The sequence below is a fragment of the Chlamydotis macqueenii genome, chromosome 21 (assembly GCF_036417535.1).
Source record: "Chlamydotis macqueenii isolate bChlMac1 chromosome 21, bChlMac1.mat, whole genome shotgun sequence".
NCBI lineage: Eukaryota > Metazoa > Chordata > Aves > Otidiformes > Otididae > Chlamydotis > Chlamydotis macqueenii.
In genome coordinates, this window is record NC_141576.1 from 6,356,697 (window position 1) to 6,382,111 (window position 25,415).

Here is a 25,415-nt window from a genome sequence, read left to right on the forward strand (position 1 = left end):
TTTCAGTGGTAATGTATAAAGCCTAAATCTTCGTGGAGTCACCCTGGTTGGTTCTGAGTTTTCACACACTCATCCAAACAGGAGTAAAATGACTCTACTGAAAAAAAAAACTGGATGTTTCTTACTGGGAACTATCTTGAGGCTTTGTTGCAGCTCTTGAGAGTGTGGTGAATGGACGGGGCAGGGCTTGGACTCATGCCTGGCCAAGGCGTTGGGGTGGTGAAGTGCTCTCTGAGGGCAGCCTAGATGACTCAGGAGACTGTGTTTACGCACAGCCAGCCTTGTACCTCAAGAGACAAACTTGATGCATGCAACAGACTCACAGAAACCTGACAGCTCTGGGACTACTGATAGACACGGTTTTGTTTTGCTCTTTTTTTACTTTTCTTTTTTTTGGGGGGCAGCTCCCTCTCCTCCCCCTTCCTTCTGAATTGTTTTCTCAGCTTGTTTGAGTCTCAAAGCCTGTCTCCTGCTTGTCTTAAACAGCTGGAATGGCTCTGGACTGAATGAGCAGACACGGAGCAAGACTGGACTGGACCCTGGGAGGATCTCAGCCTCCAGGAGGAGAGACCTAGCTGTCTAACCTGCAATGCTGGGAGCTAGGGAGATTTAACACCGCTGCAGATGGCTGCCTGCAGCCTGGCACCAGGACTGTGGCTCCTGCTGCTCCTCCAGGATATCCAGACAGCTCCGCAGGTAAGGCAGGGTGGAACCAGGATTCTGCAGCCACTCAGGACACAGGAACCTGGAGAGGTCTGGGGGCACCCTGGGCTGCAGGGCTATCCTGCCCATGGGGTGGGTTCTGGGTAGTGGGGATCCACAGAAACAGGCTTTGTGCTAACACAGGGTGATAAAGGTATAAAGCAGAGCTGTCAGGAGATAAAGGTAGAAAGCAAAGCAGCCAGGAGAGTTTAGCATCTCTGGGAACTTTGCAGGCAGGAGCAGGGGATACGGGCCATGATCCGCATCTTTGTATTGGCATTGCTAGTGTTATTGCACCTCCAGGCACATCACAGGAACGAGGGAAGATTTGATAGGGGTGGGGGACTGTTCTCATTTGTTTGGGTGAGTGGCTTTTATTTTTTGCTTGGGTGGCCAGGTGCTCTGTGACAGGCATGTTCCTTGCAGAGCTTGGTTCAGAGGGCTTCTGCTCACTTTGCTGATGGGAGGCAGGGCTGGCGAACTGAATGGTGTAAAGGCAAACAAAACCATAGAATATCTTCCTCTTTACAACCGCTCACCTCTCTGCCACCAACTTCCTCATGAATGGGCTAGTATTTCTGCATCAAATTGACTTAAAATAGACATAGCCCACTAGTGTCACTCAGTTGATGCTGTAGATGCAAACTAGCTCCCTGCTCAGATCGTATCATCTCCTGTGGGTTTGCTTCCCCGCCAGCCGCCACTTACCCCCTCCTCCCTGGTGGGTCACGTGGCAATGAGCCCTCAGCTCCTGGCCTAAATCCAGGTAGTTTCCCTGGCTGAGACTTACGTGCACACACACAGAAAGGTCAGTTGCAGAGGCTCTTTGCACAGGTAGAGTCAAGTAGGTGAGTAATTGCACGCTGTGTTGGATCCTGAATTTGGCTCTTTTCCCTTGCAGTGGAAATATGAGCACATATGAGCCTAAGACACCTGTCTGTACATTGTAAATGAGTGATAGAGCATCACTTGGTGGGCTGTCAGGAGATTGTTAACAAGAAACTGACTCCTATTAGATCTTTGAAAATAACCAAGTCCTGCGTCCGCTTCATAGACATTTGAAAAAGATCCTCCTGGCTCTTTTCGTAAGAGTAGGAGTTTGCCCTTGTGTCTTTAGCTGTAAATTCCCCTCCTACATTGCAGATTTCCTGTATTTTGCCTGGTTATCTGTCCTGCCACTGTCTCCTTCCTGAAATATAGGAAGATCACTGTTCTTCTGTAGGATTGGAGTCTGTAGCTCGTACACACATGAGGGCATTCAGATAAGTTTGCCTGGTCTGCTGAATGCAAACTGCTTTTGGAGAAAGGCAATAGAAAAAAGCTGGTACTTTTGCTATTTGACATCAGTTTTGGTGTTTTGTTCACGAAATGAAAGGGGCAGAAAGAAAATTTGGTTTTCTGATACTCATTGTCAACATTCAGACTCACTGCAAAATCACTCGTTACCTGGAATAAATACGTCGATCTTGCTGGGATAAGCACCTGGCTTTTCACTGGCTTCCTGTATTGCCTCTACCACAGCAACCTTTGCTTTTGCTGCTACCGGACTACAGGTGATCCTGTTTAATGTGAGCAAGTCGCAGCTTATTGGTCATATTTCAAAACATATTCCACCTCACTTGAGTCCACAGTTTGGGTTTTGTTTGGTTTAATATTCAGTTAATTCTCACCTGTTAATAGTGTCTTTACTATCAAGCAGATGAAGCTTGACTACTTCAAGTCTTAGATTATCAGCTTCTTTTGTACTGTCAGAATTTGGATAGAAGCTTGAAAGGCAGTCAACTGTTTTGCTACAGTATTAGTCAGTTCAAGAATAGCCAATGCTGGTAGAAGATTTTTTTTTTTTACCGTAATATGCTTTCTTCCTGACTTACAGCTCATTTGTAGCAAGCTGATTTCTTACTCTGCCTCACCATCACTTTTTCTCTATGAGCTCAAAAGACCATAAATAAATGAGTCAAACCTTGTCCTGACTGAATTGCAGAGTAGCCCACTGAATTCAGCACCATCTTTCTGATTGCCATTATTTAAATTTGAATAGCAAATGTGTTTGTAGGTACAAGGAAAGTGAGGAGAGCTACAAAAAGCCTATTTTCTAAAACAAATTCTCAAAAGCAAGCACCGAAAAACCCAAATGCTTTGTATCAAATATGTTTGCTTTATTTAATTTGGCTGTGATCGCAACACTTTAAAAAAAGAAAAGAATGGTTGGCCTGATAGGTCAATGAAAGCGCTAAGCCGAGGGATCCCTGGCCACCCTGTTACAGAGCACTCTGATCAGGGTATGAATGGGGGACTTCTCTTTCACAAGATGTATTCCAGCTCCTGCTAAATCAAAACCCTTTATTTGAAGTGCATGCAGGAAAAGATGAGTGAAATTCAGTCTCTGTATCCCTGCAGGTGAACAGTACACTGAATCCAATTTAAGAACTCCTTGTATTAAAGCAAAACCAGATGCAAATTGCTAGCCTGATATGGACCCAGCGCTTGTTCAAATTTGTTCAAAAAAAGTGGACAGACTAACTTTGTAGTGGCAGGCTTTCTGCTACACTGGCAATTGTTTACTACCTCAGTTTACTTTCTTGTTAGTTTAAATATTTTTCTGTTCCTCTACAGCTGGCATAAAGCAGCATTAACTCTGCATTGCGTCTTCATGTCCCATTCAGGTCAAATCCATTCTGATACACTGTACAGATGCAGAAATAATGTCTGTGAGCTTTCCTGTTACAGCTCTGCCCGTCGACAGAGAGCTGTCACACAAAGGGGAGACCCTGCTCCTGGCTACACAGTGCCACCAACTTTCTTGCATTGAATTTAGTGCCAGAGACTGTGCAGCCAGAGGGCGAGTTGTCTCTGTGCAGTAACCGCCTGAAAACCAACTTCACAAATTCAGAAAGCAGAGTTTTCGGTCAAATGAACTAGAACTGATTCATTCTCTGGAATGAAACACAATTGCTCTGTCTTAATCAATCAAGGAGATAGAGGGGAAGGAAAATGTGGGTGCAGGCAAGAGAGGGGAAGTGGGTTTGCACCCTTGGATGGCAAAGAGCCACAGGATTAGCATAGCTGTAACAGACACGTATTCCCACTTGGCTAATCCATTCTTAGTACAGATCCATCCATTCAGAGTTTCCCCAGAATCAGAGGGAAGGACAAAGACCTTTAAACCACAGCTGGATTTCTCGCCCCCACCCACCAATACTGCTGCGATCTTCTTTGAATTGTAAAGGATTTTTATAATACATATTAATGAACAGAACTGTAAGTACTAACGGACAATACTGTACGTCATTGGGATAAAATTGGAATATTCTTCATTGAGATTGGATTATCTTTTGGAGAGGGGACAGGGAAATGTACATCTCCTCTTTTCTTCATGAAACACTAGGAAATGATGCCTTTAAAACTGAAGTTGTGATAGAATTTTGAATTTCCTTGACAGAACCTGAGCTCTGTTTCTGTCTGTCTTGGGATTCAGACAAGAGTGGATAGGGAGGAGGGGCAGTCAAAAGATGAAAGAGAAAAATACTTGGACTGTTAGTTAAACAGGATTTTGAGGTTACTGCATTTCATTCTGTTCCATGCAAAGATGAGGAGAGTTTCATTCTGTAAAACTTACTGGAGATTTCCTTGACGAAGCAAAGCCACGTGCTAGTTGCTGCTGAGTATGGATCATACCACACTCTTCAGTGTTTCTAGGCTTACCAGAAGGAAGAGGGGGGAATGGGGCAGAAGTGAAAGTTCTTACACACAAATCCTTCCCTACAAAATAAGTAGTAAGGAGCAAAAGTGATGAAGTGAATGTTCTCTCACTGGGCTAGTTGACAATTTCTGTAAGCATGCTGGAGCCAGCAGAAATGGCCAACATCATGTGAAAAATTTCTTAGCAGTTTTTTTCTGGGCCTCTACATACGGGCACCATGGAATAAAGGAGGTGAACCCCCCACCTCAATACTCACAGCTGATGCTTTTTTTGTAAGAAGGTGATAGCGTTGAGGTTTTGTAATGCGAGGCTGAAACTTTTTTCTGTTTCCTTTGCTTTATCCCCTCCTTTCATTTCAAGAGCTATTTATGAGCAACTAGGACTTGCTAAGTCAAACCTTAACCTTCAGCTTCTACCTAACAAAGAGTCTTAATTTAAATAAACCGGTTTTGTTCTGGAAAAATGAGTTTTATTAGTGATATTCACACAATCCTGAGTCAAAGCAATTAAGTTCATATTTTTTTCTGAGACAGGGTTAAATTTCCACTGTCATCCTAGAATGTATTAAAAAAAGGATTCTTTGACTTAAATTCATACTAACAAATGTGGTAATGGTCCAAGGTAGAAGACTTTCACTATTTTATATTTAAACTTTATGTGTCTTATTCAATATTTTATAAAGCTTAGTTTTGTCCAGGCACTCTCAACCAGAAATATATTAGAAATGCCTTAATGCTGCGATTTTTGTTGGCAATGAGAGCAGTAAAAGCACATAGGATTTTCCTTCCTGCTGTGTTCTTCTTGAGCCCACATATGATAAAGTACCACTTTTTACATGAATTTTACCCTTTTTTCTTCATTGCTCTTGTGATTCCTTCCCTTCTTTTACGTGATCCTCATTCTGATTAAGGCTTGACAGGAGGGACATTTTCTTTAAAAGATTCCACTGTTGGCTACCATCATTTCAGTTGCAATACTGGAAATCCAATCCGTAGCAGGCTCCCACAGTTGCAGCTGTTGGTAACGCAGGTCGAAACAGATCTATGCAGCTCAAAACAGTCGGTATCTGTGTGAGGAGATCAATGCTGCTACTGTTGGTGGGAATTTTTCTCAGAATTTCCCTCAGAAGGATCATTCTGTGCTGTCACCAGATTCCTTTGTAGCCACAGTGTTAGGAGATAACTAGCTTTTCCCCTGCCTGTTTTAATTACAAACAGCGTGTGATATCCTCCTGAGCGAACTGCTTACCCACGTTTTTGAATTTTGTTTACAGCACCATTGGTGACAGTTTGGGCAAGATTTGGTAAAAGCAAGCGAATGTGAAGTTGAGTACTCCAGGACCAGGGACAGCATGTCCTTTATGCCCTACAGAGCCTGTCTGGGGTTCCCTGGTGCTGCCACCACAAAAATTCCCATAATTGTAGACAGACATTGGAGCTGGTAGAGCAAGGACTTTAAAGTAACACATCTAAGAGTGAGCCAGGAACGGACTCGCCAGCCTTGAACATTAAGCTACAGGGCTTTTTCCTGACCTCAGCCTTGTGGTGGCCTCAGTGTCACATTGCTGTGGGTTTATACAGGGTTGAGCCTGGAGGTCCAAGCTCAGTACTGGATTAAGACAACAGGAGTTCACCCAGGTAATTTGGATATTTACCAGGTAAGGATGAGAAATCCAGTTTGTGTTCCAGCTGCAGTTTGTCGTAGGCTTACCACTACACAGAAATGATAAGCTGCTATTGAAAATAGACATATCGGTTCAACAGCCTTAATTTCTGAGAAATTATATACCTATGTTGCTTCCATAATTCTGTGGAAATAGAATGCTATTTTGACCAAGCCATTGAAATATTTGTCACTTTTTAACAGTATTGGTTAATCAACATTAAGTATTTTGCAGTCCCTCCAAATCTGGATGGATTTGATGGTTGATGTTTAGTTTTCTGCTGTTAAGAAGGAATAGCCAACAGCTGAGGAACAAAACATCTCAAACACTTAAATCCTGTCACTTGGAGTCTTCTTGTACACAGAGATCTACAATGATGGCCAAATCAAGAAAATGCATAAGGTATCTTTCCAGAAGCACTGAGTCTTGAAAGCAGTAGGACTGGAAAATTTGTAATCCACATTTCCCTGTATTTCTTGGGGAATTGCTTCCAGGAATCTCTTCCTAATTAGAAATACTAAACTCATCAAAATAGAAGGTCAAACAAGCCAATATTTTATTGCAAGCTTGCACCGTAATTTCCCTAATTGTAGACGAGATGTTGGAGATGGTATTTTACATGTTGGAAGAGCAGTTACCAGTGGTGAAATTGAGGTAGTTTGCATGTTGAGTCACCGAGTGGGTAAATGACCTCAGTTCAGGCTTATTGCTACCCACTAATAATGCAATTTTTTGTTCCTTTTTTCTGGTTTGTTTCCCTTTGGCTGGTTATCTTTTTTTTTTTTTTTTTAGTTAACTTATTACTCTGATATTCATTACACATAGAGAGAAAAACGAAAATTACATTATCCTTGTATGGCTGACTTCCCTTTACCCTTTTCCCAAAAGCAGCCTCATCAAACCTCTGCAGAAAATTAGTTGGGCCCATCATTTTATGGAAGACTTAAAACATTTTGAGACCTTGGCCCTTCACCTCTGCCATTTCTTCAAGGCATGTTCTTTGCTTTTACGCACCAGTTTGTTTCACTCCCCCCAAAACTCTGGTAGTTTTGGTGCATTCTTAGTGCAAGGTTTTTTTATTCCAGGTGCAGGAAAACTTGAAATTTAGTTTACAAAATGAGAATGGAGAGACGATGACTGATGCTGAGCATTAATACATACATTATTTATCACTGAAGGGATCCATAGTAAGCTCCATACTCATGAAACCCCTCTACTGAACGGATGGCAACTTGTAAAGACATTTTGCAGTTAGCTACGGATTAGAAGTGGTGGGGTCTTCAGAAGATGGGGTCTTCAGAAGGTGGGTTCTCAGCCATAGAAATTGTGTCATGATTTGTTAAAATGACTTCTTCTTACAGCACAGCACCATAGGCTTGGCTCAGTAGACAGTAAAGGTGGCTACAAAGGTGGCTACCTAAGTGGGTACCTGAAAGCAGCATTTGTTGTGAAGCTGCTGTCTTGTATTATGTAGCTGGCTGTGGTATATAGCTGCCCTCTTGTGGAAAGGGAAAAAAGGGTTGAGTAACTTTTTCATATGTGTATTTTCGTAATTTGTGTGGTAAGTATGCATAGTTCATGCAGTAATTTATCACAGCACTAGGATCAGGTCAAATTCATAATTAGAATTTGCATTGCTGTAACTAAGAGTTCTAATCCCGAACTCCTGATTTCACTATTTCAGACAAGGTAACTTTTTAAAAAGCAGCCCTTCCCTCGCACTTTTACGCAGACACTGTTCCTTTATTTAAGCCCCAAAAGAGACAATTAAATAAGCTGTAAGCTTACATGCTGCATAAATAATTCAGGAATTTTGTTGCCACCCCAATTTAAATTTCAATCTTTTGCAGCCAAAGTTTTGCCCAGGAGAACCGAGAAGATCAGGTTTTTGTGGTGACTTCCCATAGCTCTTACAAGAGAAACTCATCCAGGGTGACTTAGCTACAGCCAGGATGCTGTTGTTTCTTAAATTTTCTTATAAAACTAGTTAATTCACTTCATATTACTGCAGTGAATCCTGAATGACCCTTTGACTGGTGACTGGTCTCATTGTGTCATTTCCTGTTGTTCAGTTTAGTCTTCCAGTGACTGGCTAACCAAGGTGCTTCTCCACGCAGATGCAAGGAGATTCCACTTCCTTTTCCTACTGTCTAGGGCTTCCTCTTCAGAAAAGAAAAATAGGAGGTGCACATTTTTAAGCTGTTTGAGTCAGGCTGAGCAAGCAGACACCTGCTATTTCCTCTCGACAGTAAGTTAGAAAAAGCTTTGTCGGGAGGCTGCATGGCCCAGTGGCGAGGGCAGAAATGTGTCAGGCAGGATTTCTCGGTTCTGTTACTGGAGCTTGATGAAATGTAATGGTTTCAATATGTTTCTGTTTCTTGTCCTTTTGTTAATTTCCTCCTTGACTGCAAGTTCCTGTTTTCTGATGTAACCTGGGGCAAGTTAAATAACTTCTGTGTTTTATGGTTCTGCTGTAAAAAGAGCAGTGTATTAAACAGGAGCATACGGCTGTGACGTTAGTTAGGTAGTGAGATTCTGCACTGTATAGAAAGGCAAGAGAAGACAGTAGGTATTGTTTCAAAGACCAACGGGAAATTCATCTACAGAAAGTGAGATGTAGGTTTTCTGAAATATTTAACTACTCTACCAGTATCATGTGGGAAGATCTCTGGGTAATCTGCTGATTGAGTCTTTACCAAAAATTGCCATTTATACCTTCTAGCAAATACTGAAAATGAAATTAAGATAACAACATTTTTAGGGGGTTATTAAGGGAGATGCCAAATTTAAAAAAAATCAGCTTTTCTCATCAGAAAGCTTGTAGCACTGTAATTTCCCAGAGCACGTAGTGGCCCTGCCATACAAAAATGAAGTTTATTTTATGTTTCTTTGATTCAATTCATAGGTGGGTCTCATTTTCTAAGCTAATACTTTATTATATTTATTTATTTAATTCTAAGCTAATACTTTATTTTCTAAGCTAATAACTATTGCGTGCGGGTTTTTTCACTAAACAAGTATCAGTTATGTCATCAAACCAAAGGTTGTTCCTGAAAACCTTCACTCACAATAGAAGTAGGATTAGTTATTTGAATAAGAGCTTCACTGTGTGAATATTTGCAGCATTCTTTTCAAGGCAAAAACCTTGTGTTCTTGGTGTAGGATTTGTCCCTAAATGATAAGTAAAACAATTTATTGGTTTATAATACACACACCTTCAGGTTGCTAAATTCAAGCATTATGCATAAATAACTGAACAGAAAGCCTTGTTTGCTGCAAACAAGAATTATCTTTGTGGATTACAGCCAACGTAGCTAGGTTTAGATGATGCCAACTATGACACCACCTCTTATTCCAGTGCACACAGAGCTGGAAATCTGTAAAGATGTTAGGAATTTTTTATTATTATTATTTTCTAAAAAAAAATCCTTTTCTCAAATTAACATCGGGATCATTTCAGGACAGTGATTTTTAGCCTTTTTTATTTGCTAACTGCTACAAGATTTCTAAAGGAGATGCAGACTTAGAGACAAGCTTTTCTTAGTGATCCTGCCGCTAGGTTTCACAGGGTGCCTGGAGCATCGGCTGAAAAACATTTTCATAGGGCAATGCCACTACCCTCTTTATTGTATAAAACGAGGAGTTAGTTTCTGAGCGCTGAAATGCTTGATACACAGGTTGGGCTACAGTATTCCATTCCTATGTTTAAATGACTTTCAGATAAAAGAGCCTGCTGAGTGAGGACATATATTGAATTATTGCTAAATACACTGAATATTTCAATCTTTGCTTAAGCGTATGGGCAACAGTAATTTAGTTGCTTTGGGGATACTTGAGCTTTCAAAAAGCTGTGGTCTTTTCCTTACCATCTGCAACTACCATCACTTGAGACAGATACCAGGTTCTGCTCTAATACAGAACTAATTGTTTTCTAATTGTGTCTTTTGTCTCCTTCAATTTCTAGACATCATTAAGCTCATCTCATTCCTGTGATACGCTTGAGAATCGGTTCTATGATGAAACTTCACGAAGCTGCTGTTACCAGTGTCCCTCAGGTCAGTATGTTTGTATCAGTCAAATTAACACGGAGCCTTTCTCGTAGAGATAGTAGGAACCATGTAGATCTGCAGAATTGCATTTTGTCTCTGAAGAACAGTGCCATTTCATGAATCACTATCTAGTGTGGATCCAGATGTGAACGTGTTCTCCGCTGCCCTGCTCCTGTTCAGTCTGTATGGCAAAAATCCGTAAACAGCAAACAAGATAACTTGCTAGAATTTTTAATGTGTTTTTTATCGGTTGACTTGAAACCCTGACATAGCTAAAAGTAGGCAGGTCTAAGAATTTGTTTCAATTTTCCTCAGGGTGTGAAATAGCACAGTGAAATTAGGCTAAGTAAGTTTCTGATCAGAGACAAAAATATTAAATGAAGGTGTGGAAAATCTGTCATTATCCTCATAGTCAAAACACTTTAGTAAGTGTCTCACATGAGAAAGGGAACAGCCCCTTGTCAGGGGACACAGTGAGCTTTGCCGGAAGCTACTTGTGACTCAGAGGCACATGAGGTCAGAAGCAGGAAACACTTTAGTGAGACAAGAGCTCTGGAAATGTCTGAAACTCTCCCCATTGGCCCAAAACCCCCTCAGTGGGTGGGGCATTTTATGGTACTTCACCATCCTCAATCTCTTATAGAGATGTTTTCTTTCTTTCTTTCTTTTTTTTAAAGGAAATTTTTTATATTTGTTGGTGCCCTAATAATAAAGAGGGTTTTTAGCACTTAGTTGCTAGCATTTGCATGCAGTTACATCCAGGTTCTTACTGGGACATCTCGTACTGCTGGCCACACCACTAGAATCGTTCAGAAGTTGTATGAGTAAACAAGACCAAGAGATGGAGAAACTGGTCCCATAAAAGAAGAAAAGGGGCAGGGATGTGACTCTGAGCCAGTCCCAAGAAAAGTTCTTTTCTCCTTCAAAACATTCTTTGCAAAAGCTCCCATAATGACAGATGTCATAGTGAGGTCTTGTGAAAAGCAAAGAACTTATTTACATCTGGCTGTAATGAGCCACCAATCTCAATCATTTCACCTCTGCTTATTCTTGAAACTCACTTTGTTGCCACATCCTCATGTCAGCCTTGGACATCTCTTCACATCCTCCAGAGCCTCCTTCACAACAGAAACTCATAAGGATCCTTTTTCACTACTCCTTCAAGCAATAACCTGTTCACATCTGCTACTAACTCAGCTGCTCACTGCAAAGAAAGATAAGCTTTTCTAAGATTCCATTTAATCAAAGTGGAGCATCTCAAACTCTTGATGCAGCCTGGCTTTACTTTCCTTGGTGTTCCAGCCCACAGATGTACAGCTTTCAATCTGAGCACACTGGCCCACATGCAAGCCATTCTCTGTTTCAAAGTTTATTTCAAGTTCAATTTCAAGATAAACTTCAAACCAAACCTGGAAAGATCATTCTAATCAGTTTCTACAGTTGCCACATCTCTTCTCATGTACCTAGTTCTTGTGCAGGTAAAATGAGACTTCATACCTGGGATACCAGAAGAATATTTTCTTTCTGTCATCACAGAAGAAAATATTTCCCTCCTGTCAAGGGCAAGAACAGAGGCTTTCAAAGGAAATAATGGTATTTGCTAGAACAGCTCATGTCATGCAGAACTTGGTATTCCACTTCACTTCTGTTTATTCTGTTTATAGTTTCTGATCTTTTTTGGTTGGTTGGTTTTGGTATTTTGTTTTTTGTTTGTTTGTTTGTTTTAGACTCTAAATCAGATGTCCAGCTCCCGAAGATAGTGCTGCAGTCAACACTTGAGATAACTTCCCACCCACAGTTAACAGCAGGAGTGAATGATTGCACATACTTACAAAAGAAAAAAAAAAACACTTAAAACACTTATTTAATCTACTTACTTTCAGTACATTTTTCTGTACAGGTGATTGCAGTTGGTATTCCTACTGCTCAGGCTTTTATCTGATTGTTGGGCTATGAACATAATCAGTGGAGAACAGCGACAGAAGACACTGTTAGGCGAGCTTCAAAGCTACTGCACCTGGGGCACGCATCCCCCGAGGGAGGGACCCATGTGTACAGGAAATCATGAGTAATTCAAATAACTGAAGTTAAAGCTTTTGGGTGCTTGGGGGAGGAAGGGAAAAATGACACACACACGTGCAGGTACACGTATATGAAGCTTCAGTGCTGAGAACTCAGCAGTCAGCCCTCACTTTTCAAAAGAATAGTCTCAGACAAGTAGTTTTGAGGAGGTGGGAGTGACATAGTTCAGCTTGGTGGTATTTAGTGGGCCAAATGTAGCACAGCTCTTTTTACCTGCACTTCTACATGATGTTTGCCAAAACGCTTAATAGGTGAGCTATTTCCCTGCCAGGTTCCCCCTCTCTGTGGTTAACTCTTTGTGACTGGGTGACGCATGTGGATGCTGAAACCGGGATTCTTTTCTCTCCTTCTGTTTTCCAGCTGTGAAACAGTCAACCCCCTATCTTTATGTTGCTGCTTTAGCTTTTCCTTTTGCTTCTGCAGCTGCTGCTGTTCCTTACCCTCTAGCAGTTATTTCCACCTCCTGGCAAGGCTGCAAGGTTGTAGCTAACCACTGCACCTTCTAATTTATTTGGCATTATGGCCAGTGGTAGAATTCCTCATCTGTTGCTTCAGGAGCTGAAACATTAGGAATGCTTCTATCCCAGCCTTTCCCATAATCCTAGCTGGTTATTGTACCTAACTTGCCAGACAGATGCTTTTAAAAGCTAGTCACTAGAAAATTATTGCCAGACGTAAACATAGAGTCATAGAATAGTTTAAGTTTGGCGAAGCCCTCCGGAGGTCATCTAATTCAGCCAGCTGCTCAGCTTTGTGCATGCTACATGTATACACAGAGAGTCTGTGAGATCCAGGGTAGCGTGCTGGCAAACTGTGAGCAGTGAGTCCAGGTGAGTTGGAAGTATTGAGCAAAAAAAGTATAGCATACATATCCAGCATCAGAAAAACATACATATGTAATTTGATTTGTCTAAAGGAAAACAATTGGAAAATTAAACTGCTCAGAAAGCAACCTACTGCAAACCTGCTGGGGTATATAGGGCCCCCAACATAAGAAGGTCATGGACCAGTTGGAGAGGGTCCACAGGAGGCCACGAAGATGATCAGAGGGCTGGAGCACCTCTCCTATAAGGACAGGTTGGGGCTGCTCCGGGGAGACCTTATAGCAGTCTTCCAGTACCTCAAGAGGACCTACAGGAAAGATGGGAGAGGCTGTTCAGTAGGGCCTGTTGTGATAGGACGAGGGGTAATGGTTTCAAAATAGAGGGAGGGAGATTTAGATTAGATATTACGAAAAAATTTTTTACACTGAGGGTTGTAAAACACTGGCCCAGGTTGCCCAGAGAGGCGGTGGATGCCCCATCCCTGGAAACATTCCAGGCCAGGTTGGTCGGGGCTGTGAGCAACCTGATCTGGTTGGAGATGTCCCTGCTTCTTGCAGAGGGGTTGGACTAGATGACCTTTGAAGGTCCCTTCCAACCCTAACCATTCTATGATCCTGTGATTGTAAAATATCAGGACGTGGTTGCTATAGTCAAGAAGACAACATGAAAAACCATTGCCTGGAAACTTAGCAATGGCAGGACAATATTGCCCTCACTGCAGACTTGGCGGTTGTTTCTAACTGTCAGAAAAAGACTGGCCATGTGCCCATTCTGCAGCAATCCATACTGACTGTGATAATACAGTGCATGGTGTGGCTGTAACAGGACAGCTGTGATCCCTTCACAGCTGAATGGGAAAGGCAAACACCATGCACCTGTGTCCCAACAGCTAAATGAGCATACAAGAACACCTCAGGATGGTTGTCTGCTGTGATTCTGAACAGGTGTCCTGAACATTTTGGTTTTTTTTCTCCAGGCTATATTAAAAAGAAAACATGTCCTAGGAACCCAGATGAAGACTGCATGAGATGTGGACCTGAACAGTATCTGAATGAAGCATTCCAAAAGCCACGATGTGACGCTTGTGTGTCATGCGCAATAGGTTTGCTTTCCTTCACGTGTACCTCATGGTTATATTCTCTCTATATACTTCATTTACACTGTATTTGTATTTTATTCATATAGAATTTCCAGCAGGAAAATTATCCATCCTTGGTTACTGATTTGGAGAGCAGAATGCTACCTTCCACACAATCACTATCACTTCCTGTGTCACCTGGGACTGTCTAAAAATTATTTCATCCAATGCTATCCAAGTCAGATTTCTGCTTTCTGTCAAGCCATTGTCTCCAGGCTTCTCCAGTTATTCGTTACTTAAATTGCCATTGCAAAAAGGGCCAGCAGCTTGTTCTGCGTCCTGAACCTTTGAACTGATGTTGCTCAGCTTTGGTCCCTGCTTTGCTTTTTCCTTGCAGGGTGATCCTTTGTTACCACATCTGGTTTTTTTCCCCACAGAATTTGACCTTGTGGAGAAAGAGCCTTGCTCCTTCAATTCTAGCCGCGTGTGTGAGTGCCGCCCAGGCCTGTTCTGTCGGACTCCTGTTCTAAACACCTGCATACGATGCCAGCAGCACACTGTTTGCAAGCCTGGTTTTGGAGTCAAAGTCAGAGGTAGGAAATCCGACCTGTCTAGCTTACCTTTCCTGATCCTGGCCATAGGCCTGGACCAGATGCATTTTGGTTGGTCAATCCTCAGTCAATGTTTTTATTCAGGCACCTCAACAACTGACGTTACTTGTGAAAAGTGCCCTGCTGGGACCTTCTCTGATCAAAACTCCAGCACCGACATCTGCAAGCCCCACACAAAGTAAGTCCATAGTTCTTTAAAGTGACTTAAGTTAATATAGGACAAAAAGGGACACCTCGCACTTATGACGCAAAGTATGCAAGTTTATCTTGGAGGCAATGGGATAGCTTTGGGCCTATATGCAGAGTTTAGAAGGCCTCTCTTTATACTTCTTGCACAGATCTGGACTGGAGGAAGGAGGGAATCCCTCTTGCCTCACTTTTAGTTTGCTGAGTACAGTGGAATTATACACGCGTGTGAGTATCTGGTTGGCATCCAGGTCAAGAATTAATGCCACAGGGGTGAGAAGAAAGTTAATGACTTTCTCACTGAAATCAATAAATGCAGTGCGTTTATTGTATAAATAAGTGCAGCATACAAAAATGACCAAACGGATGTTTGACACATGGATAATACTCTTACCTTGTACCCTGGCAGTTTCCCTAACGCTGCTACACTGCTTGCTTTCATTCCCCAGCTGTGCTGCATTAAACAAAATAGCACTACGCAAAGGAAACGCCACACATGATCAGGTTTGCCTGGACCAATCGCCCACCTACCTCACTCCAAGCGCTTTGTCCGTGAGATTCAGCAATGAAACAAGTAACTCTGACCTAAGGAGGTTTGAGAACCTGGTGACCATTGCTAGTATCCTTTTAAATGTCACAACAACTGAAAACCCCAGTTCAACTCCTGAGGAGAAAGCTCTGGCTGGCACTTTTCCTACCTCAGCCAAGGGGGAGACGACAATGGGAGGTAACAAGGATAAAACATTTAATCTGTCCAGTGTATTTTATTTGGATATATCTTTGGTAAATGCAATTTTTATGTGGGAGCTTCCTGGAAATCCCCTATGACTTGTGAAATGTCCATGGTTCTATGTCCAAACACACAGATGTACTATTAGTTCCCACTCTGCCTTTCCTGGACTCCCTTTCCCTTTCTGTGCTACAGGTCTCGTTCTGTGGGGAGTGGTTCTCTCTCTGATAGTGCTACTTGTGGGCATGCTGTTATTTTGGAAATGGAAGGTTTGCAAGAAGCGGATCCTCATCCTCAAAGAAAAGAGTGAGTTTTTAAAGCTGTAATACATAGCATGCTGTTTGATCTCCAAGTATGTGCCAACAGGGAACTAAAATATCCCAAAATTTTGTGGACGTCACTGGAGAAGAGAATATTTACTACTGCCTGCTGGAGGCGGGCCAGATAAGGGTTCCAGGCAAACTGTTCATGAATGCGTTGGAGAACGTTAGAGAAAGATTGAAGCAGCTGTGAATTTATGGAGGAAAATACTACAAGCTGGGTGGGGAAAGGGTAACCAGTGGTTTCTTCTCTCAGCACAGACACTAATATTAAATAATACCTGAAGTGTTTTGTGAGTATTTGTTGATTCCTGGGATAAGGCTGGACTTTGAGCATGAGAGGAATTGCGATTTTTACTGATGCTAACTCTTGGTAGTTTTGCCTAGAGTTACACATAGGGTGTGCCTGTGGAACCACATTCCCTCTTTTATAGAAAGCAGGATGTGCACGTTGTAGGTTGGCTGTGGACCTGTGGGTGCGGTAAAGCTGTTAGAGCCTGTACGCTCCGTGATGAGCATTGCTGAATTAATGGTTTCTTTTATCAGCACATCTGCATTCCATTGCTTCACACAAATCCACGCTCAGATCTCAAGGTGAGTGACTGATGGACCAGGAATCATAATCCTTATGTCTAAAGGATAAGTGGATAGCTTTCATATGGAACTTTGTGGAATTTTAATTTGAAACGTGGGACGTTTCCACGTCGGGTGTCTGTGGGCCAAGGCCGGTGCGGTTTCCCGCCCGCTGGGGGTGCCACGCGCCAGTAGATGGCGCCTTTCCCCCACCGCCCTGCGCCGTGTCGGGGGCGGGGCCGGGGCCTGGGCGGCGGGAGGCCTTCACGGGAGCCGCGGCCAGCGGATTTCTGGGCGCTCACGCGTGGGAGCCGTGTTCAAAAAAAAGTGGGTGTCAGCCGTAGCACCCTGTACAACTCCCCTAGAGTACTCAGTTTGGCCCAGTTACCTAATCCCCGCTCGGCACTTCCATTTCCATTGACTGATCTGTTCTCTCTGTTGTGTTAGATTCCCCTCGTCACCACACACCAGAGCTTTTCCTACTCTTTTATTCAGGAATACAATTCAACACCTCCTGTGTGTGGTTTAATTTTCGCACAATGGAAATTTTGCTTCCTCACTTGCCTGACACCATAATAAAAACAGCATTATAGAGCTGAGGCATTGAAAATAAAGATAGCTGCATGTCAGGGTGCAGTTCGGCATTAGGCCAGAGCCTGCGTAGCTTTGAGGATGCTGTACACTCCCTTCTTCCCACCTCTCTTCTTCCCTCAGTGCTCCCTTCCTCCATCCTTGCGTAAAATTCCATCTCCTTAATACTAATTTCACCACACTATTAACTGATCCAACTTGTTAATTCAGTAGAGAGTTATTAATTTTTTTTTCTTTCTTTTTTTTTTTTTTAATAATCTTGTCTTCTGCTTATCTAGAAAGTTTAACCAGTTCATCACTTCATTAGATGAATACCAGTTGTGGTGTGGGGAGAGTGACAGGGATGGCTACAAAGGGCTTTGGGGAGAGCAGGACCCCTCACATGTTGCTGATTCACCTCATCTCACTTAATTGTGCCCTCAGTGGTAACGAGAATGTAATGCAGGTGTGTTAGGCAGTAGTTTAGGACATGGCTAGGTGATATTTCAAATCAAATATTAACATTCTTGTGACTGCTGTGAATTTTCTTCTTATAATTTTTCCTCTTTCCATTGCAGATTCTGATTTAGTGAACAAATGTGTGGTAAGTGTGAACAATATTCCAAACCAAATCACTTTCCATTCCAACGGAAATAATGGTATTGTTAAATGTTCTGTTAAATAGTGCCAGCCTTTTTGTTTGGACTTTCCTTTACAAAACGTGATCCTCTAGATGCAGCGATGAGATGTCCTAGGACTTCCTACTTTCATGTCTTGGGCTACGTTTAATGTGGTTTTAAATAATGTGATGCTGCCAATCTTGCTTGTGAAGAGAGTATTTGGTTTAGTCTTCTGTCAGTAATGTTGCATTCTATGGGACAAGATCTGAAATCACAGGATGAACATGCCTTTTATACCTTCTGGGAGAATTTTGTCTGTCAGTTTCATTTTATATAATCATAGAATCATAGAATAGTTTGGGTGGGCAGGGACCTTTAACGGCCACCCAGTCCAACCCCCCTGCCAGGAGCAGGGACATCTCCAACCAGACCAGGTTGCTCAGAGCCCCGGCCAACCTGGCCTGGAATGTTTCCAGGGATGGGGCATCCACCACCTCTCTGGGCAACCTGGGCCAGGGTTCCACCACCCTCAGTGTTAAAAAAAAATTTCCTAATATCTAATTATCTTACTGCTCCAGTCAGCGAAGTGGGATTTGTACTCTTCTGTCTCTCTCCATGTCACCTTCCCTCTTTGTAGGATTTGGCATGACTGTAATATGGGTACACAGTGGGTATTGGTTGTCTGGAAGACTTTTCATCAGGACCAGCTTCTGGTTTAACAGCGTAATTTGCAGATGAACAAGACAAATATCAGTCAATATGGTAACAACAGAAAGCAGTTCCTCAGCTGCTGAAATCGCCACAGATCTGTTTGATTGACCCACTTCTAGTGCAATTATAGGCTTGTTATCTTTAAACGGCCATATCTGCTAAAACACTCTTTAGACTGTTCCTTTTTTTAATCAGTTTGCTTTTAGATGTTGTACGTCTGCACAAGATACTACTTATTCTAATAAATCTGGTCCCAATCAGCTATCATAATTTCAATGTGTCATTGCTAATTCATGAGTTGTGCGGAGCTTCCACTCTTGCTTTCGTAGCTAGTCAGACATGAGCAAGAGTTTTAAACTGCACATTTCAAAATCTTACTATGTTTTTTTTTTTTTCTTTTCCAATCTTGTGGAAATGGAAACAGAGCTAGAAACCATCAGAAACTTGTGATGCAGGACCTTTAGCTTCTCTCAGATTCTGGCTCCTCTTTTGAAGGACTGTTTGTAATTAATTCTTCACATAATATCTACTCTGAGCTTGTTTCTCCTCCCTGAGGTTGTGCTGAGGCCATTCCATTTTGCAGGTCGACCAGTTCAACCTCTGGCTTGTTTCATTCTTCCATAGGAGTGTGGTAGGTCTTTGCAAAATCTAAGAGGAAGTTAAACCATATCTTTTCAGTTTTGACTGTTTGCCTCTCTCACCATATGACTACATGTCTGTACAGGTTTGTCCTCTGATACTTATCTCACAACTAAATATGAAAAATATCTTGTTAAAGTTCTTTCTGAGCAAATCCCTTAAAATTCTTACCTCCAGCACCTGTCCTTTTTACTGATGTTATACTCTTTGCTGGAAGGTGCTATTGAGCTTCAGCCTCTCAGAATGCAGCTGCTATAGAACAGAACTTGGAACAGAACATACAGTGTAAGACTTGTGCCAAAAAGTTGAAAAGGCAAGTAGGTGGATTTACAAAGGTTCGTCAGTATCTAAATTGCAGACAAGGCAGTGGAATTCACCAAAGCATCCAAGCAGGTACAGGAAACTGAATTCCAGTGGAAGTGAGGTACGTTCTTGCAAATGTCATAAAAAATCTGTGAATTTAACTTGGAAATGCTATTTTTAAATATGGTCTTAAGTGATGCAGGAACCTAGTTCAAAGAAACTTAAGCTCCTGTATCAGTTAGGCACTTTCGAATTTTTTACTCCCTGTGACAGTGGTGCTACGTTATGTCATTCTGACTGCCACAGAAGGATTCTGTAGACCTGTTGCAATCTTCACAGTGCTGTTTTTACATTCACCCCATTTCTACTCTCCTCTTTGTGTTGGCAGAAGATCATACTGACTGCTGACAGTGGGCCAGAAGAGAAGGAGTTAATTGAGAGAACCCTGCCTTTGGAAACCAACAACAACTTGCTCTCCAGCACAGAAAAAGCCTATAGTGCTGATCTGAGTCTGGCTGATGTGACACAGAGCAATGGAAATGCCTCAGATTGCCCTATCGATTCTCGAGTGAGAGATCACACAAATAATCGAATTGGTGAGTATTGCTTTTGTTTTTTTCTCTTTCCTATTCAGTTTTCAACCGTGGGCACATAATGTCATTCCGACATTATTAGTAAACTGCTAAGCATCCAAAGCTTCTAACAAAGATTGAAGCTGAATGTCCAGAACCTTTGACACACAAATTTTGGTGTATCTATTCGTTTGAATATAGTGCTTTCTTAGTTTCACATTTTCCTTAGTCACTTACGAACCTGACAGCTCTTCTTCATCATTTTAATTCCAGAAGACATAAATTTGCAGAAGAAATTAAAAAACCAAAATATGGCAGCTGGAAAGTGATGCTATAATATTTAATGAGAGTTGCACTTCACATGTCTCAAGCTATCATTTTCTTCTCTTGGTTTCACAGTAATAGCTTGAAATATGTCTCCCATGTGTTCCTATAAAGTCTTTGACCATGGCACAGGGTAGGAGATAAAGTCAGCAGGGAAGGAAGCTTATTCACAGGGGGAGAATTATTACTTGACACAGTCTACATGAGACATTCTGGCAATGTTTCCAAACCCAATTTTGAGGTTATTTGAAGGGTTTTTTTTGTATTACTGGAGTTCATCTTTACTTACTAAATGCCCTTTCTGTTTTTTCTATGAGGGATGGACTTGAGATGAATGTGATGATTTGACTTACCATATCCAAATATCTCCAGGCAACTCTGAACAATAACCTACAGTGTCTGATCTGCAGCATCCTTCTGAATAGAATGTAGCGGTCCAAGCCATAGCAAAGGCCTTGTTTGCCTTTTGTAAAGGAGCAGGGTCAACAAGTTGGACATAAGGTTCAAGTCTATCCCAGAAAATTTTGTAGTTGATTCTCCACTGGAAAGAAACTAATTTCTTTGCTGGTCCTAAGACATTACCCAGAATTTCTGTACAGTGCTAATCCTTGCCCAAAGGCTGCTTTTGATGCAGATATTGTTGCCTCTTGAAACAGCAGGAGCATAAACCTTGGATTCTCTATATCTGTCTTCTCCAGATTACAATTAATTGGTTCTTCTAACAGACCCCCGTAGTCCTAGCTATAGCGCACTGGCTTCATTGCGTGGGAGCTAGATCTGCTTAATCTAAAATGCCCAGAGTCCCCTGGAGAGCAGTCCAAAACCAGACAGTATAGTATAAAATGTGCAGGCCTTCTTTATCACTTAGTATGTTCAGTGCTGATTTCAAAATTAAAAGCACCTTATAAATAAACAATTAAATAGACAACTTGTAACGTGTGAATTCTAAAACCTTAGTGGGTTAGTGAATTCTGTGTTTCCACAGCGGTGGGCTTGATCTGCATGCCTCTGATTATAAAAAACAACAAGGGGTAAAAAAACCCCACAACTGAGTACCAAGTAAAAATTTTGCATGAAAAGGAACTATCTCTAGCGTCAGCAGTGATGGTTAACTATGCTCAGCACTATTTTTTTCCTTCCTCAGAAAAAATATACATCATGAAGGCCGACACTGTTATTGTGGGGTCCATTTCAGAAGTGCCTAGTGGCAAGAACTGCGCTGCTAGAGGATGTGAAAGCAATGTTGATGCCCAAGAAAACACAGAGGAGGAACTGGCAATGCACTATCCAGAGCAGGAAACAGAGTCTTTTACAGGGAATGATGTAATGGTTCCTGTGGAAGAGGAGGGAAAGGAATTTCATCACCCCACCACTGCCACTGAAAAGTGATAACCCACTGAGAAGATGTGTGAAGCTACAGAAACATCCAGTGTGACACTAAGCCTGAATCTATGACAAGGGAGGTAAACACATAGTGCCTTGGATTATCTGAAAACTCACGTAAAACACTGAAACACATTCAGACAAGGAGTGCTAGAACCTATTTCATCTAACAAATGAGAGGATCATCCAGATCGTTGGCCTTCATAGCTGATGTCAAGTATTTTTCTTTCCCTCTCTCTCCCAGTATCATGCTGGAAACAAATTTGAATCAAAGCTACAAAATTCAGACAACATCTGGATGCCAACTCAAGTTTCACAGCTTGCTTTCTCTGCATGAAGGGATGGATTGAAAACAATGTCTGCTTACTTCTATTAGCTATGAAAACTCTGGCTAGAATTCCGAGTTAAGTTTGAGACTCAGCCATGTTTCATATGTTGTTTCTATTCCAGAATCACCAGTACTTTCAATTTTGTTAAATACTTTGCAACATCTAGTATTTTTCTTAAGGCCTCAACTCTTGACTGAAGGTAATAACAATTTCAGTTTTCCTTAACACAAACAGAACTCTTTAGTTTGTGGACTTCATGTTTCTTGAGGAAATAGGATCAAAAGGTGCCACATGGGCTCAGAAAACAGAAAGCAAATAAAGCTAATGGAAATACACTGTACTTTCTAAGTTTTGAAGTCTGATTCATGTTTTCTGACTACTCCAAATCATCAGCAGGTGTACAGAATGGCCTCTTCTGATGGAAGCCAAACTGGCTGAACAGTTGGATATTGGATGAACTATGGCGTTAGCCCAGTGTGGAGTCTGTAAAAAGGGAAAAGAAGAAAATAAACTAGTTTTCTACAAAAATGAAGGACTGAAAAACAGGCACAGCAGTTATTTCTATAACATTGTTAATATCTGCTTGTTTTAGAATTGCTCATAATCATCAGGGTGACACTGATTTGCATATCTATTCTTTAAAAAAATTCTGGTTTGTGGTCAACTGGCTTGTGTTATGCTATTTCTCAGTCTTTCAAGCTGCTTGTTTGATAACTGTAAATGTAATAGTGCTGACTATGGTTTTGCACAGGACAATGGAAAACGAGCAAGATGATAAAGCGTGACTTAATAGTCAAAAAAAGGAACCACAAAAACAATTACTTACTTTGTAGTTTTACCCTGGACAGAGTACTGTAATGACAGCTGTGCCACTTCAGCATCTTTTGTCTTAGAACACACAAAAGGAACATAACGGCATAAAAAACCACCTTCTTGGGCCAGACTAGTAGCATGAGCCCAACGCTTTATCTCTGACGGTTGCAGTAAGAGATGTTCTTTAGAAATAGCCTGGTTAATATCTGCTGTTTGCATTCTTCACAGTTCTGCAGCATCAGCTGTAATTGGATTAAGAATGTTAAAAAGTTTGTCCCAGCCTTTAGTATTCATCCATGTTGCCATTAATTTTTCTTTTTTCTTTTTAATTTTCTGATATAATCTGCCTCACTAAGCACCTGTGGCAACAGATTAGAGATAGTTACAATTCATTGTGTCAAGAAGTACTTTTACCCCTTAATTGATCTCTTACTTATGTCAGTGAGTGCCACTAGTTCTTGTGTTACAAAATTTAGTGCAATACTGAGTTGCTTTTACAATTCTTGATTGTATCCTCCTCAGCCTGGTCCAAGGTGAGTTCCCATCCTTTTATATTTCTTGTGTAAGTTAGATGCTCCACTGCCCTGGTCATTTTAGTTGACCTCTTCCGCATCTTCTCTAACTTCACTACATTCTTCTGGACATCTGGAGGCCAGAACCATGCCCTGCACTGAAGAAGAGGGGTGGGCCAAGGTTAAATAGTGGCAAAATTATACTTTCTATTTTGTTCCCAGTAGCTCTCTAGATGATGCCTGCCGTTTTGTTTGTTTTTTCTTGGCTGCCCCTGCACACTAAGGTGTCGATGATTTCAGACAACCATCAAGCACGGCTCCAAGATCACTTTTCTGAGTGATAGCTTCTAGACATGGATTCAGCACCATGTACGCCTGGTTTAGATTATTCTTCCCTAAATGTATTGCCTTTTGTGTATCTATGTAGAAGCTCATTTGCCACCTTTTAATGAGTTCTTTCTGGCTTTAATTTCCATCTATATGTCATGTAACTACCTGGAGAAGTTTAGTATTGCCTTCACTGTGTGGGCACTCTTTTTTCCAGATCGTTGATGAAAATACCGGATGGAACTGGCCCCACCAATCCCCCTTGCTAACTGTTCTCTGTCCTGAAAATTTACCGTTACGCTGTGCTCTTTCCTGTCTCTTAAACAGCCATAACTTTTGTATCCTGAAACCTTTTAGCAAATCCATAAAATGACCTTTTCTCTAATCCTGTGACAACTTTGTTTTTCCACCACCTTATTTGTGGAACCTCATCAAAGGCTTTTTGAAAATCTCCACACAGTAGGACCACTGGATCTTGTTTATCCATTAAGCCCCACAATATAAGGGAAGGTACGTTATCAAGACTTTGGGACTGAAGAAATAAATCCAGAGAAATTCATGCTTTTCTGGAACCACAGCCCAGGAGATGAAGTGGCAGAATCTCAGCATTATGGGACTTTCATCAGTGAATAATCTCCCCACAGCACATTCGAAAACTGATTGTAATTTCAAGTGGTGTCAGTTCCAGTATTTACTTCTTGAATTCTGCTCTCCTCTGCAAGTCCAGAATGTAAAATAATTTCTAAAAGTAACTGCTGCCCCTGCATATTTTAGTTTGTCTACCGAGTCTTGCAAGAGAGACGATTAGTGAATCCTTTCTGTATACTTCTGTGTTTGTTGTTTCGTTTCATTCGGAAGATAAGCTGCTCAAAATGCTCAGATTGAAATTTCTTTTGGCTATCAGTATTGCTATGTCAGTGGTAGTTACGTGAGGTGAAGAAGGAACAGAATTAACTTTTTTTTTGTTTAAATGCTTGTTACGCAACAGAAGGTCAAGTCACCAAGTACCGACATAAAACAGCAATGCAAGGAGGAAGAAAAAACCAAGAGGACAAATACTGGTCACCCTTTCCTCACGTCCAGTTAGGGCAGTTCGTTGTTTTCCAGTGCGTACACTTAATTCTAGAAAAATACAAGAATTTCTGTTTCATTTTGGAGCACACCAATTTGTGTATCCACAAACTGAATAACCACGCTCACCTGCGGCTGTGACTGTTAAAGGATGTTCTGTGATGACAGCTAATAGTATATTTCAGCTCTGTACATAAATTAATCTTCTTTACTGGAACAGCTTTCTAGATGAATCATATGTATTGCAACCTGCTAGATGTATTAGTTGGTTAGTTTAATAATGCTGGTAATCTTTGAATTAAAAATGACATGGATTTTAAGCCATAGCCATACTTTTTGTGTCTGATATGTAAATATTTCATTGTTGGTAATTTCAGTGCATGTATCAGTTGTGGAAAAAATATTTTTGCAAGAGAGCCATTCAAAATTTACGAAGCTGTTAGTTGACCGGAGTTTTTCTCAAGAGCAGAGCAGGTCTGACTTTACATTAAGATCTCTATACTGTCCCGGCAGCGCGTAGGAGACGTGAGTGAACACGGTGCCGTGGCACAGTGAGTATTAATGAACGCTGGAATGCTGCAGAAGGTAAGTTCATCTTTTATCACAGAATCACAGAACGGTATGGCTTGGAAGGGACCTTTAAAGCCCACCCAGTCCAACCCCCCTGCCAGGAGCAGGGACATCTCCAACCGGACCAGGTTGCTCAGAGCCCCGGCCAAC

General features: G+C 41.6%; 1 protein-coding gene across 1 annotated transcript; it reads left to right on the plus strand.

Annotated features, from left to right (window-relative positions):
- Window positions 1–492: 492 nt before the first annotated feature.
- Window positions 493–25,021, plus strand: TNFRSF8 (TNF receptor superfamily member 8). Its single transcript, XM_086764719.1, has 11 exons — window positions 493–696; window positions 10,033–10,123; window positions 14,000–14,125; window positions 14,539–14,694; window positions 14,797–14,890; window positions 15,348–15,625; window positions 15,824–15,934; window positions 16,495–16,542; window positions 17,670–17,695; window positions 19,753–19,960; window positions 21,405–25,021. Exons 1-11 carry the CDS (start codon window positions 625–627, stop codon window positions 21,647–21,649), a joined length of 1,455 nt encoding a protein of 484 aa, XP_086620845.1. The 5' UTR covers window positions 493–624; the 3' UTR covers window positions 21,650–25,021.
- The last annotated feature ends 394 nt before the right edge of the window (window positions 25,022–25,415 follow it).

Bases quoted from the DNA above. Each gene is read 5' to 3' on its own strand.
- TNFRSF8 (XM_086764719.1), top strand. From the start codon at position 625: ATGGCTGCCTGCAGCCTGGCACCAGGACTGTGGCTCCTGCTGCTCCTC. The intron at 14,695-14,796 runs GTAGGAAATCCG...GTTTTTATTCAG, and splicing joins TTTTGGAGTCAAAGTCAGAG to GCACCTCAACAACTGACGTT. The intron at 19,961-21,404 runs GTGAGTATTGCT...TTCCTTCCTCAG, and splicing joins TCACACAAATAATCGAATTG to AAAAAATATACATCATGAAG.